Source organism: Mytilus galloprovincialis, chromosome 9 (genome assembly GCF_965363235.1).
Source record: "Mytilus galloprovincialis chromosome 9, xbMytGall1.hap1.1, whole genome shotgun sequence".
Classification (NCBI taxonomy): domain Eukaryota; kingdom Metazoa; phylum Mollusca; class Bivalvia; order Mytilida; family Mytilidae; genus Mytilus; species Mytilus galloprovincialis.
This window is the reverse complement of record NC_134846.1, coordinates 57,861,953-57,878,156: the sequence shown is the minus strand read 5'-3', so window position 1 is coordinate 57,878,156 and position 16,204 is coordinate 57,861,953. Positions and strand designations below refer to the sequence as shown.

General features: G+C 32.5%; 1 protein-coding gene and 1 long non-coding RNA gene across 7 annotated transcripts in view; one reads left to right on the top strand and one right to left on the bottom strand.

Moving 5' to 3' along the window:
- LOC143045410 (WD repeat and FYVE domain-containing protein 3-like) overlaps positions 1–9,378 on the bottom strand; it is a 114,163-nt gene extending 104,785 nt beyond the window's left edge. For all 6 annotated transcript variants that reach the window (XM_076217890.1, XM_076217896.1, XM_076217892.1 and 3 more), the window contains exons 1-6: positions 9,251–9,378; positions 4,870–5,046; positions 4,357–4,480; positions 3,493–3,767; positions 2,562–2,754; positions 1,650–1,836 (exon numbers count right to left, since the gene is read on the bottom strand). In XM_076217890.1, coding sequence (XP_076074005.1) covers positions 1,650–1,836; positions 2,562–2,754; positions 3,493–3,767; positions 4,357–4,480; positions 4,870–5,037 — 947 coding nt within the window. In that variant the 5' untranslated portion in view covers positions 5,038–5,046; positions 9,251–9,378. The remainder of the gene's footprint in view (positions 1–1,649; positions 1,837–2,561; positions 2,755–3,492; positions 3,768–4,356; positions 4,481–4,869; positions 5,047–9,250) is intronic.
- Positions 6,212–7,491, top strand: LOC143046991 (uncharacterized). The gene is made up of 3 exons (XR_012969349.1): positions 6,212–6,410; positions 6,833–7,071; positions 7,359–7,491. It is a non-coding gene; the product is annotated as an uncharacterized LOC143046991 (long non-coding RNA).
- Positions 9,379–16,204: the final 6,826 nt, after the last annotated feature.

Sequence of the window (16,204 nt, the reverse complement as noted above, 5' to 3'; positions counted from 1 at the left end):
ACTAATTGTTGCAAAATCGTCTTTGTTAAAAAAAACCACAAATTATGACTTGACCGGACTATAATAAAAATACAAAATAAGTGCAATCAAGATCGATTAAATGTACATAAACCTGGCTGATCTGTTTATGTTGTCATGCGTCAGACATTCAGTACATCCGATGGGCAATAAACCAATCAACAGCCACGCTGTGTTGGGAGAGAATCTTTGGAGGAAATTGGGAGTGTAATCTGCAATTTGCAGTGTCACACCGCTACACTCCGAAATCGGTGATTAGACTTCTCGATTACAAACTCTCTGGGTGTACTTTATTTGAAAATTCTGTTTTATATAACTGTCTTTTAAATTTGTGCACTTTGATTTTCCAAACAACTCATATTTATCAAATGTTCATGAATATAGAAAAAAAAAAAATTTTTTTGCTGTATATTCATCAAATTTAAAAAAAAAATTGCACTATTGACGTTTTCATAAAATTCAGTCTGCACCAAAAACTTTTTCAACTACTAGTCCGGAAACCAATATTCAGACATTTTTCTTATTGGTCCAAACAAAGTTTTGCAAAAACTTACTAGTCCGAATGAAATTTTACTAGTCTGGGGCATCGGACTAGTGGCTAACCCTGCAGACTGAAAATTTGGCACACATAATCTTCTTATGTAATCAAACCAAATGTCATTTTTTTTAAAATTGGGGGTCCATGAACTTGTTTTCATGTTAAATAAATTTGAATGATAAAAATCAGTCGAGAACTGAATCTTTTCCCGATAAGTCATAGTTTGATGTGGCGAAAATAAAATTTACATTAGCAACATCATTACCTCCCCTAGCCTGAAACTAACTCGTATGCCCTTAAACTCAGACATACATGACATATCTGGATATTTAATTTGCGTTGCTATCCAGAACTTGCTTCATTGTTTTAGATTGTTGAAAATCTTACTTTCAGCATAAGTTCAACAAATGATTTTGTCGTGAAGATAGTTCACTACTTTTGTTATATGTAACACAGACAGTTGGATTCCATAAAGACAATCACCTATTTAGAAATTTGTAGGTTTATTATCATCATGGTTCAAACAATTCACTATCAATTGACAATAGAGCTGAGATATCTGAACTTTTGCATAAATAGTGAGTAAAACTAGTCATCGAAAATAGCTTTGTCTTCTTCACGAAATATAAAAGATAATCCAAAAGTTTGACATTTTTCCTATTAAATATAGTTCTAAATATTTCATAATGAAAATGTAACAACATTATATTTAAGGGTTATATAGAGATCTTTACACACTTCAACATCCGACTAATCATCTGTTTAATCATTTTCTTTATTGTTGCTATTTTTAGACCTTAAATATATAATTTGTCTAAACATCAGCCCAGCAATGTAAGATCTGTTAATTTGCTTTCGCAAACTTTTTGTTCTTCCCTCGCCCGGATTCGAAATCATGCTACTAGATATCGTGACACCATATCGCCTGCACTGTATCCAGCGCGCTAGACCACACGACCACCTTGGCTTCAATGAACACAGCCATGTATCACAATCACTGCTGGTGATCCCATGGATAAATCTGTTGTAGAGTTGTCACTGGTTCAGACGTATATATAAATATATATACATAAATAGATTAAATTATAAATACCTTAATAAAAATTCACATAAATAGTTATATCCTTGACAAGATTTGAAGTCTTCCATTAATATCTGTGACACTTCACTAGAATCCTTCAGAAAACAAAACACAGTAACAAACATCTCTACTTGTTCAATGGGAGATAACTCCTGGATACGCTGCATGTTTTCTATACAGTGTCTAACACATCCTTTGTCTGAAAAGTATAAACTTTTTATTTTGATTAAAAAGTATACATAAGCAAATCATTTTTTTAGAATTTATATACATCGCCATATGAAAACTAAAACCATAATGTTTTTATAAGTAACTAATTAACATAATACACTTCCCTTAATTTTTCAGACAGTTCAGAAACTTAAATGAGTGTTCTATATCAGCTTATGACTGTACAAAGTCAATTACACTTTTAAAATTAAAATCTACATCTGCCTTCTTATTGTCATGGTAACATGAGATCTTGGATTTAAAACCCAACCAAGGACTTCAGAACTGCTATTTGCTACTTCTTTTGTAAGAAAAAAGTCAGGTCAGCAGTTGGTCAGGATATAATGTGTCAAGAAATGGTGGCAACTTTTCTTGACAGATTATATATATATATTGGATTATTTCCCCTGTCACTTGTTGGACCTGGATTATGTCCCTTTTTGCAAATTCTCAAGTAGTGTTCTACATGTCATCTGTGTATAGTTTCATCAATATTTTTCGATCATTTAAGGGAAAGTTTACCTTACAAGGCAGATGACAAGACAGGCAAAATAACAGACTGATCAAAAGACAAAATACATATATACCACTCTAAAACTTTGTATGTGGGTGGTATACAACTCAGAATGTCTGTCTAATTCATTGAAGTTTACATCCATAAAAGGTTACTATAAATTGCTCTGAACATGAATGTCATATTAGGCAAATATTTACCATGTATATATTTGACCACATTTGTTATCAGTCCATGTCTTGACAGAGTCACTAACACTTCTCCAGCACTTTTTCTCCATACCACATTATGAGGAGGGCACCAACTTGTTATTGCACTAAACAGTAAACTAAGATCGTCTTTTTTTGCAAGTTCTTCTGCTGGGGAAGCATAATTACATAATCTGACCAAAACCTTAAAAATATTAAGATTGTAATGCATAACTTATACATTGACAGACCAACATATATTCTAAATCAAGACATGATAGTACAGTCTGACCAATTCATAAAATCAGAAGCATTATTGTTGTTGTCTGACCAATACCTATAACTACAGTTGTAAATGTATTTTCAGTAAAGAACATTTTGTTGCTTTGCTACAAAATCTTAACAACAATATTACTTCATATTAATAAAAAATGTTATCCCTTTTGTTGCAATTAGCCAAAAAATACCAATGAGTTATGAATCATAATCTTTTTAAAAATGGCATATAAAAAAAAAGTACATAAGCATTCTAAATATTTATGGTCTATCATGAGTAATTCTTCATCAGCACACCTAAAACATAACAGAGCAGAAGTTGTAAAAATATTTTCTTTACGAAGATAGAATAGCATGGGCATATACATTGTACATCTAACAGCATACAAAATCAAAATAAATGCAGAATGTGTCCATTGGAAACAGATGATGCCCTGGCTTGAATACAATATTATACAGGGCATAAGTTCATTTAAATACCAATTTTCAGATGTATGTTGGTATAGACAGACAAAGTAACACTTTTAAAATACCCTTCTCTGCTGTGACAGGTGCATAAGAAATAGTGTAATTTGTTGTTCATTAACATTCTTATGAAGGCAAAGTAATATCAGAAGTATGATAAACCTTTTCAGTCCTAAAATACACATGTATTTAAAAAATATACCTGAACGAACACTTTCTGTAATAAAATTCTTCGTTCTGTGTGTGTAAAGTTGCAACCAGGTTCAACTGCATCTCCATCAAGGATTTCTGGTAGGTCAAAGAATAAGTAGAGACATTTTACAAGAGTTGATGGCAGAGAAGCTCCTGTCATGTTGTCTATCAAAGCTTGTCCACCAGAAGATAAGAGAGTTAAAGCCTGAAGTAACATCCAACCATTACTAGCTTCTTCTGAGGAGTTTATCTCTAGGAATCGAACTATTGCACAACTTGCTGCTTCTGTAAGAAGATAGAAAAAAATATGTTTATCAATAAATGACAATAAACAATATTTAGCTCCCCTCTAGGTTAGCAACTACTGAGGATTCAATATTATTGGTGGGAAAGCATATTTCGTGATTTTAATTGATACAGGTGAACCATGAATTCAAATGTTCAATGAATCACAAATTTGCTTTTGGGTGATAAACATACTTTGACAAAACCATCAAATATCCATGAAAATGTAAGATTTCCTCAATCCATGAAAATTGATACGCATCAAAATAAACAAATCCACAGTATGTATTTTTATGCTTTTTCCTTTTTCTTTTTTGTCTTATGAATTTGCTATATTGAAAAAAAAGCCAACATTATACAACAATGCTAACTGCTGTAAAGGACATGTTGTTAAATAACTAAACATAATCTTATCTTAATACATGTACTCTGAAAGCTAGTTTGTCCATATTATTAATAGAATTTCAAAACAGTTAGAAGGATAAAAAAATGTTCAACTTAAATACAGGAACAAAAAACACACAAAAAATGCTTGATGAATCTCTATGTAAATAATACTATTAATACATGTAGTTGTAGTTTATCTAACCTGTAGATTGATTTGAAGCCCTCCTTCTTATCTCAGTGACCATTAATTTAGATAAGTGGCTAGAAAACTGTAAAATATCACCAAACTTCTCCATCATTTCACTGGATGGTACCTCTCCAAAGGTCTGTAAAATAATGTTATTATTGTAATACAGTTTTTGGAATTTTTTCCCACATTAATTTCTGGAAGAGAAAATGTAGCATTTTTCCACATCAATTTGATTTTTATTTTAAATTCTGCAACTTAAATGACGTATGACAAGAAACTGCAGTCATATATAACTTGTGTTGTCCAATACCTGTATCGCCAACATTTTCCTTTATCTTTATGACTTTTTATCATTTATTTGGTCTCAACCTCAGTTGTCTAATTTTAACAGTGTTAGGTTTTTTCATATAAAAACTAACATTTATCATTCAACAATTCATTTTCCTTATTCCCTTTAGGATCATTTTGAATATAATGTACATTTGTACTAGTAAATGTCAGCTAAACAACAGTTATATACATTACCTTGCAAAACAATGGTATCATTGTGTATAATTTTTCTTCTTGTTCATCTTGAGATGCCCTTCTGTTTGGGTGGCGGAATTCAGCAAACAACTTTCGAAGATGATTTAATCCCAGGCTCATATCTGTATGGTGTTTACCTGGCATCATCTTCTTTATAAAGTGAGCCATTTTTAATTCCTTAAAAAGAAGAATTGATTTAATTTAATTACTACATAAAATTTATTATTATTTTTATTTGATAGCTGAATCATTTAAAAGAAAAAAGTGGCAAATTCCTTCGGACAATACCCATGTATGTCCTTGAACCAAATGAAAAGAGAAATTGTCATAAAGAACCATCAGGATGTTCTGGCCAAGTTTGATTTATATTATTCCAGCAGTCTCAGTGAAAATCTGAAATTAAGATTCCTATAAACAGGGCTCAATGACAACTCATGAATGTTATTGTTTGCAAAGCTGCCAAAAAAAGTAGCTATTCCATGTTATTTAGAATTAAAAAAATTTAAAAAAATATTTAGGCCTAAGGACATGGGTCATTAAACTTATATGGCTGAATGTGTTGTTTGACCAATGGGTGGCAGCAAAAGGACAGTCAGACTGAAAACTCTTCCCAGCAACATTTGCAAAAATTAAACAGGAGTCTTGAAACCTTAATGAGAACTTGCTAGTTTGGTTGCTTACAGAATCCAATTCATAGCCACAAAATTTAAACTAGTTCCTTCATACCCCTCCAAATTCTGACAGGATGGCGAAAACAATCAGTATTTTTTTGTTGGTTTTATCTGGTAGTTATACAAAATGTCCACCCATTCTGCTAGAGATATGTGCTTTAATGTTTTGATCAGTATTGTACAAGTCAAAACATTTTGAACAAACTGATTTTCCTATGCTATTGAAAAACAAAATCAAGAAAGTAAGATTTTTCTTTACAGTTTAACATTCTCAAATTAAGGAAACACTAAAGATCATCAGAGAAAACCATATGGATTATGTCACTTCAAAAGTATTTTCTACATTTACAAAATGAATCTACATTTGCAGAGGCGGATTTACACCCCACCCCCCTCTTTTTTTTTCGCAAAAAATGGTTGATTATATAGGGAATCACTGAAACATGACTACAGCAGAACCCTCTTAGGCAGTCAGTGGGCCCTACTTCTGGATCTGCCACTTAATTGTGTATGTGTACATGTATGATGACTACTGTTAAAAGTAAAGTATTTTCATAATAATAATGGATTGGCTGCATTGTTACACTTTATTTATAATTACTTTTAATTACTGTTAATTGAATTTTGACTGCTGATTAGGTATAATTTGAAATCTTTGATATCACGGTATTTTCGCAGCTTGGCTTCTTTGATCTGAAGTGTGTTTTGACAAATTTGTTATATATGGAAGTGGATTATGGAACCGGTGCATTATTCCATAAACTATGGAAGTGTACATGTGTATTTCTTGTGACAGAGAGGTCCGACCTCGTCAACATGCAGTATCATGTGACGTATGTGAGAGATGGCAGCATAGATTGTGTGGCACTGGTAAGTGTTTCAATTTATAAAATTTTGTTGCAACTATCATCAAGAATTAAACAATGATATATATATATATACCTACAATGTAGATGTAGGAAGATGTGGTATGAGTGCCAATGAGACAACTCTCCATCCAAATAGCAATTTATAAAAGTAAACCATTATAGGTCAATGCACGGCCTTCAGTATATATCCATATATATATAACAAATTAGCTAAAGTAACTATATTAAGATAAAATAAGACAATATATATATAACTACGTTAGTATGAATGTTTTCTCATATTTAGTATTATGTTCTAGTACAAGTAGATTTATATATATAAAAAATATCAATGTAAGGGTCACTCCTTGTTAGTCATTTATTTTATATTGATGTTTATATTGTTCATGTGATTATATTTATAATATAAAATTTTAATTTTAGGTATAACTCTGCAAGCTTACAAAGACGCCAGACATGGCAATGATCTAGTTCATTTGCACACCCTGCGAAGAGATCAACTGGCCAGTACCAGAGCCAATAGTTGAGGCAGCACCAGAGCCAGTAGTTGAGCCAGCACTAGAGCCAGATGCAGAACTCCAACCTGACCAACCAAATGCTCTAGATGGTACTTTTGACATAGGGCACCGTAATGCTGATGATCAAGCAGAACCCATGGATACGTAAGTTTACTTAAACAATCATATATAACAAACTAGGAGATGTGGTTTGAGTGCCAATGAGACAATTCTCCATCCAAGTCAGGAATTGAAAATTTAAAGCATTATGTACATTTTATTTATTTATAATAAGCTGTAGTTTATTTGTAGAATTATTTTCTGCTCATTACATATTTGCATTGTGGTATGATGATTAATGAGACCAGCAGACACTGATAAGAAATTAAACAATTAATGTATTTTACTTACTACTGTTGCGTTTCAAGAATAACCATTTTCTACTATTTCAGATCTCTGAATGCAGACCCTGACCTACCTGACGAAATATTAGAAGACGACCATGTCATCAGCTACAAAGTTTTAGAGAAGGGCAGTAAACGTGGTGGTCGTCTGTTGGTTGCTAGTAACGGTTACACATTTGGAGTAAAGGTACATATATAATAAGATATATCAATTTATACGTTTGAGTGTTTAATTTCAATAAAAGAATATATTGTTAGCAAGATTTATAATTATAGAAAAATACGATGTGTTCATTTTAATACTGTACAATTTTTTTTTAATTAAATCGGGTTATGTAGGCGTATTTGAGTATTTTTATTCATAAAATTACTGTTTTATTTAATTTTGTATTATATGATGATTGTATTATATTATATATATTACAAGTGGTGAGACTCCAATAAGATAATAAAACAATTTAATAATTGGATTAACAAGCAATCACATACTTAAATATCTGTAATCACCTTTGACACCTTCATAATTGGATTAATCGTTAGTTTACACATTATTTAATGCTAGTCATTGATTGGTATATTAACATTATGTAATCGTCAAAGATTTGAATTGATTATGTATCATTACCAAATAATTAGCTATAAAAGTATCCCAAAATAAAACATGTAAACCAATTCAAAGAGATAACTTACGGACTTATTTATGTATACAAAATGTTTGTTCATATAACTTATATAGTAATGAGTTGTTTATGTATGCGTGCGAAGTGCAGTTCGGAATTGATCTTGTTATAACTGTTATTGAATATTTTTATATTGTTAAAATGTATCAATAAAGTTAAATATATAAATAACTTAGTTTTTAGTTGTTTCATGTCAAATACTTTGTAGTCTTTGAATTCACAGAAACTTATCCTCGTAGCAGCAAGACAACATAATAACTTAGTACATTTAAAATACAATGTAGTGCTGAGTGAAATTCTGAGACACTTATTTCCCAAAAGCAGCAACACGTAATACATCATAAATAAATATTCGGTGAATGTAAAAAGACTTCAACATATGCCATTACATACAAATAATTTAGTCTTCAGTTGTTTTACATTTAAAAATACAATGTTGTGCTGATTGAAATTCACAAAAACTAATTTCCTAGTAACGTAATTACATACAGGTACTAACTTAATTCTCAATACCTTGAAGTCACAATATCTTGTAGTCCTGAAATTTACAGGAACTTATAACCTAGTAGCAGCTAGCTGTAGACAACATAATACATCGTAAATATTCGGTGAAATTGTAGACTGACTTCAACATATTCAATTAAATACACACAACACAACTCTATAAAAAAAAAAAAATCAGGGCGAACATACCCGGGGCAAACAGGTATCAGATGAACAGTCTCAGGGAAACGGAACTAGGGCGAACAGTAACTAGGGCGAACTGAAATCTGGGCGGACGAACCCGGATTCCGAACTAACCGTGAAGAGCCCTATTTTCATCAGACATTGCTAATAAAATTATGGAAAAATGTATATAACTTCCCTCATCCTTGACAGTTAATGTTTGCAATGTTCTTACTTTAGGGCCTGCAGTAATAACATGTTGTTGTACAGACGGGAAGTATGATTATAAATAATGTTTGGACTAAAACGCCACTTTAAGATATATGAACTTATTAAAGATTTTCTATTGTTCTGCTGCACTAAGTCAGCTGATAATGGTAAGACTTGAGAAATTAATGTTGAAATGTACAGAACTTAATCATAATTGAGCGGTATATATTTGTAATTTAATGTGTCTACAATCTGCAAATTTATGATCGATAACATTTTTTGTTTCAGCAGCTGAAGTGATGGAATGTACAACTGTTGAATGAAGTAATTCGCTGAGTTTCAGACTAAATATCAAATGTGCAAAACTGAAAATTATGGGCATACTTGAATTTGATCTTAATGTCAATCTGTCATTGAACATGTTATGGTAAATTCAATATTTATACAGTGTTGTGTATTTTCGCCATTGCGTCTGATTATTATGGAAAGTTAACTTCCGTGCATCTCATTTCCGGTTTTTTAATTCCGTTAGATGGCGGTTTAATAGGTGAAGTCATAAAATGCGCGAAATTCAAAATATCCCCATGAAAAAAGATATAATTTATTTAAATAAGATAGGCCTAGTGCTTTTTGATAATTTCCTTTTGGTCATTATATCTTACAAGTTGATTTCATTTGTTTGTTTTACTATACTATAAAGTTTGCTCCTTTATGATATTTTACACTTCAGTTCTGTGTGCATTTCGAGACCGACGATGTAACTTCAACTTCAAGGGGCAGGGGGTTTTGTTTTTTTCCTTAAAAAAAAAAAAATTCTGATTCACAATTTGATGGTAAAAAAATATTGTGGTCAAGCAGATAAAAAAAAATCTGCATCTAGTTTATCCCCATTCCAATTATAACTTGCAGTATGACACTCAAATTGCACGATACTAACAGGGGCGTAGCTGCCGTTAGGCACTTTAGGCACGTGCCTACACATAATTTTTTCACAAATATTTTTTTTTATTAAAAAATTAAACAATGTTATCTGTAGATGAACACCAGTGAAGTTGTCAAAACTCTTTAATTAGCGAATGTCAGGTGTACACTAGTCTCTCGTCCTTAGTGAATGGAATATTGGATAGAATTGAATGTTTTTATATGATTTTACCTTATATAGAAACTATGAACTAGAACTTTGGTACTGATCATTTCACTTCTATCAACAAAAACTTGAGGAATGAACCAAAACTTAGACGCACGAGTTTTTTAATTAGTTGTTGTTAGTTTTCAACTAGACCTACAATCAAACCTTTGCCAATGTTGGTCGTCCGTTTTGCTCACCGCTTTGCAGGATGTATAAATACGCAGTCACGTCTGGTCAGAATGGGGACATTAAATCCGATGCCTAGTTGTAGTGAGAATGCCCTCTTTGAGGAGTTCGTAGTTAGTCTACTGAAAGGTAAAGTTTCTGCTCCTATCCAGGTAATCCATCATTTTCCAATGCATGCCATTTTCTAATTTCCAGACCTTCGTTCTGTACGTCACCTAGCTCCCTGTTGCATTTATTGTAAATTTGGTTTTTTTTGGTCCTGATTTTGCACAAATATTTGCCGACACTGGATGTTTAAAAATCAATCAATCAACTAGCTTCCCGTAATTTTTAGTACTCTCAGATCTGCGTGTAATGACCACAATTATTCAAATTTCTAAGCAGGTAGGGATTTTACAGTAGAGGATATAAAGACATATGAATTTCTTGAATTTTGTTACGATATACTGTATGAACAGAACAGAGCTTTTGGATTCGGCATCGACTATGTGTGTATGTGTTTGTGTGGCTTGGGTGAAGGTTTAAGAATCAAAAGATTGATGGTTGATGTCTAGCCAAAAGGATAGTTTGATTATATAGTAATATCAGTGTTTACGACGATTTTTTTTAATGAAGGATTGTCAATATGTACTATAAATTAAGTTAAACGTATATATCAGTCAGAACAGAATAGATATGAAAATACCAAACAGGTTGTACTGCTTAATTAAAGGGATACGCTGATCTATGCTGGGCAATACATATTGTGAAATATATTTTGTTTATATTTCCGATTGTACTGCGTTATTTAAATCACCAGTCAGATGTTACGGTAAATTATTCATAATTCTTCGAACTTTTCATCATGTATATTATAATTTTCATGATCAAATAACCAGTAAATTTAATATTTTTGTACATAAAATTTTGCAGCTAAAACGCTGAAAACCGTTTTCCGTCGGGGGGCTTAGCCCCCTGAACCCCCTACCAGGGCTTTGCCCTGGACCTGCTGGGAGCCTTGAGCGGCCCACAAACCCCCTGTCGATTGGTGCCTACAGTTGACTGAATACCTAGCTACGCCCCTGACTAATAATGATAATGATGGAAGCCAAGAAATTATTGGAGAGTCTGCAGACAGAGAGTATTGCTGATAGTTATGATGGGGGTGTTTGCCATGCTGGTGTCAATGTTGCTGATGGAAAACTGTATGATCGAGTAACCGTTGTTGTCTCTTTGACACATTCCCCATTTCCATTGATTCTCAATTTTATGGTAGATTTTTAAAATCGTTAAAATCTCCCTCCTGATACTGATGATGGAGACAACCTTATTCTGGAAATTCAGACAGATAAAGATTTATAGGAGGAAATTATGGAACATGGTACCGAGTCACATGATATCATGGCATGTATATGGCTGCGTAAAATTAAATAAGAATGAGGCCCCTCATGGGGGGGGGGGTCCTAGTAATCACATAATCACCATTTTTTTGCCAATATAATCACATAATCATTAAATATTTGCTTATCTTTAGTAATCAAATAATCATAAACTAAAAATACAGTCCTAGGTAATCAAATAATCATGAAATATTTGGCTTAATAATCAAATAATCATTAAAAAAACGGCCAAGTAATCACATAATCAAAAACCCCATGAGGGCCCTCAAGAATCAGACGATGATTTTTTGGTGAAAATAAAACAATAGATGTTCTAATGTAAGGCAAAACTTGAAAGGCTACAATAAGAACACGTAAAAAATAGAATACATTAAGCCAGAAAATAAAAGAGGTGATCAGATTTCTATTGATATAAGAACAGCCAATGATTTAACAGTTATAGACAAGTCAGATGATGAGAGCGGCGATACACTGTTAAGTCATATGGATATACAGATGATGACGAGGCATAACTAAACAACTGGAGAACACACAATGAAGAATTTGAGGATAATGATCAAAACTGTAAATAAGCATGTTGGGATAATGTTATGAAACAATTGGAGAATGCATTGCATTGCATTGCATTGCATTGTATAGCATAGAATAGAATAGAATAGAATAGAATAGAGTAGAATAGAATAGAATAGAATAGAATAGACAGATAAAGATATATAGGAGGAATAATAATAGAATAGAATAGAATAGAATAGAATAAAATAGAATGGAATAGAATAGAATAGAATAGAATAGAAGAATAGAATAGAATAGAATAGAATAGAATAGAATAGAATAGAATAGAATAGAATAGAACAGAAAAATAGAATAGAATATAATAGAATAGACAGATAAAGATATATAGGAGGAACTGATGGAACATGGTGCCGAGTCACAAGATATGGCTGTGTAAAATACAGAAGAATCAGACCACGAATTTAAGAGTTTCTGGTGAAAATAAAACAAGAGATGCTCTATAATGTTAGCCAGAACTTGAAAGGCTACCATAAGAACAGGTACAAAATAGGTTACATTTAGCCAGAAAATATGAGAGGTGATCAGCTATCTATTAATATAAGAACCGCGCCAATGATTTAACAGTTATATGGATATACAGATGATGACGAGGCATAACTAGACAATTGAGAACACCGTGCACAATGGAAAAGTTGAGGACAATGTTCTAAACTTATTAGTATGGCGGGATTATGTTATGAAACAATTGGAGAATGAATTGAAGAGAAGAACTAGATTGGTAGCAATTTTTATTAGGACTGATTACTAAATAAGATACAGAAGAATTCTCAACCGTGTGAAAACAATCTCTATGACTGATATTGTCAATATGTAATTGCTAGTAAAAATGATCAATCAAGTCAGTGAACATTAAATCTTATTTCCGACAAGGAGAAAAGATATTTAGAGAAGTCTACTTGAGACCTCCAAAGAAGCTAACGAAAATGATAAAGTCTTGCACATAAATCAATGTGTATATGATCATGCATGACTGGTGTCCAAGCAGTTCATGTAGATGATTTTCTTTGGGAAGGATCAAGTTCTTTTGAGAAAAAAAGGTGTCTAGGAATAGATACTGGTCTGTTCGAGGTTGGGAAATAATCGTGTACATCTTTCGAGTATTTGAGTCTAGATCCAGGTCATGACCATGCTAGTGCTTGACAGAATGACTTTGCCAGAATGTTAAGACAGTTTCAAATAGATAAGGACAGGGTAAGGACCGTCAGTCAAGACTTTATTGAGGTCTTAATTACTATGGTAAATAAAGGAAATAATAGTATACCGCTATTTAAAAGACATAAATTGACTGAGAGAAAACAAATCCGGGTCACAAACTAAAAATGAGGGAAACATATCAACTATAAGAGGAAAACAAAGAAACACCAGGAACTCGGAACTGCTACATAAAAAAACCGCCAACATAGATGGAAACAAAATTTGATACGATGTGCAATATTTCTGACTTGGTACAATACAGTTTAAGACAAAAAGGTTGGTTGAACCTGGTTTTATGGCTAGCTAAACCTCCCGCTCATATTGAAACGTTAAAAGACATCGCTAAAATGACAACTGTGCGTGCACAGGCACTTGTCTCAGAATTTTGTTGTCATTTCAGCAATGTATTTTAACATTTCAGTATAAGCGGGAGGTTTGGTTAGTCATAATATTTTCTATATACCTTATATTAAGGTAGAAAAATATGTGACAAGTGCCTGTGAGTACGTGACAAAACTACAGCACAAACTCACGAAAGAATACTCAAAACAGAGAAACGCACACACACGTAATATAATAGTTGACACAACATGCAAACCACAGAAGAACAACGATCATGTTCCATCAACGACAGACAGCATAAAAACATCATAAACAGTTACGCACTAATGTAACAAATATGCAATCTTGAAATTCATACAATTAATTTTACAATACCATACCAAACAATTACCATTGCAAAGAAGTTTTTAGAATTATTTGGACACTAAACGATAAGGCATAACACATTATCAACCGAAACCACAACAGAAACATCAAGATTAAATACATGAATGTTGGATTCACAAAATACTGAGACACGTCGTATTGCAAAGAAAATTCACACTAAGTAATAAGTCACAATCTACGACGTGGTAAAAAAAGGCAACAGTAGTACACAGGTGTTCAAAAGTCAGGGATCGATTGAAAGAAATCAAACCCGTGCTACAAACTAAAATCGAGTAAATATGTTAAAAATGTCATTAGTTAGTTTAGATACAGACATATTAACTTTCAAAGCAGTTTGTGTACCAGCCGACAAAGCAGCTAACAATGTGGTGGTGGACTGACTGTATGCCGTAAATACTACACGGACGTTCTTAGGCAGCAACCATTTGATTTTCGGGGGGGGGGGGGGGGGAGGTGCTATGGATTTTTTTTTCTGGACAAACTTTTTTTCGCGACAAGTCGAAAACAATTTTTTTCTTTCAATTTTAGCATTACATATAGTGGCAGCTGAGGGGGAAACACACAATTTTTTTTTTCTCAGAATCAAAAACAAATTATTTTTTTCTCCAAAAACTGGAAACAAACTTTTTTTTTCCAAAAAAAATCCATGAACATAGTGGTATAAACCATTTTTGGAGTGTTAAAAATTCTTTGGATATTTTAGATAAATTACGTGCTTTTGATGGTCCCTTTGATTCTGTTGACAGTTTTGATTTTTCTACTCTTTACACTACACTTCCATGCTATCTTATTAAACAAAAGTTTTCCTATTTAATTAAATGGTCGTTTGGTAAAGATGAATGCAAATATATTTGCTGCAACTCATTTAAAGCCTTCTTCTCTAATGAGAAAGGTAAATATGCTAGATATACTTACTGGAGGTGTGATGAGATGATTGAAGCTGTTAATTTTCTCCTTGAAAATATATATGTACGTTTCGGCAACAAAGTTTATCGACAGGTTGTGGGTATCCCTATGGGCACTTATTGTACCCCTTTAATAGCAGACTTGTTTTTGTATTGTTACGAATCACGGTTTATGACTAAACTCAGTAAAGACCCGTCAAAATTGCATTTAATTGATAATTTCAACAACACCTACCGTTATCTTAATGATATTTTTTCGTTAAATAATCAAGGATTTTCTCAATATACTGCTGAAATTTAAGTCAAGGAACTTACTTTAAATAAATCAAATTTATTCGGTACTAACTGTCCTTTCCTGGATTTGGATATTTCGGTTTTAAACGGGAAACTCCACACTAAAATTTACGACAAAAGAGACGATTTTTCGTTCCCTATTGTTAATTTTCCATTTTTAGATAGTGATGTTCCTTTGTCACCATCTTACGGTGTTTATATTTCACAGCTCGTTCGCTATGCCCGTGTCTGTAGTGACGTTTTTGATTTTAACGAACGCAATCTTTGTATTACTGGTAAATTATTAAACCAGGGATATCGTTACCATAAATTACTTAAAACCTTTACTAAATTTTTCCATAGATATAAAGATTTAGTTTTGAAGTTTGGTTGTACCTTTAGAAAGCTTATTTCAAACGCAATAGCACATCCTTATTTTTACGGAGATTGTTAACCGTGCCCGGAAATTTAGAAATGATCCATGTAAACTTGTCACTCCTTTATATAAACTTATCTAAAAGGCTACCTATTCAACACTGTAATACGATCATTGAATATTGTTTTTATTGGTATAAATATTGATTTTGTTATCAGTAAATTAAAAGCTAACTAAATATTACTATTATGTTATATACATATACATATTCATGGATCTACAATCTGTCGATACCTGTAACTTGGCATTGCACAAGGTCATGTTTTTCTCTGGCTGTTTATGACGTCTTTACACTAAATCAATTGGATGTGGGATGTGTACGGATTGATAGTTTAGTCTTAGATGCATGATATTTTATTAGTTGTTAGTGGCTTTGAACTAGTTTTCAGATAATTGCGAGTACTCTCAGATCTGTTTTAGTGTCTTTTTGTGTCGGGATGTATAAGTACCCGGCCACGTCCACTTGTATTTTTGTCCATCTGATGAGTTAAGTCTTTTTCAACTGATTTTTATAGTTCGTTCTTATGTTGTACT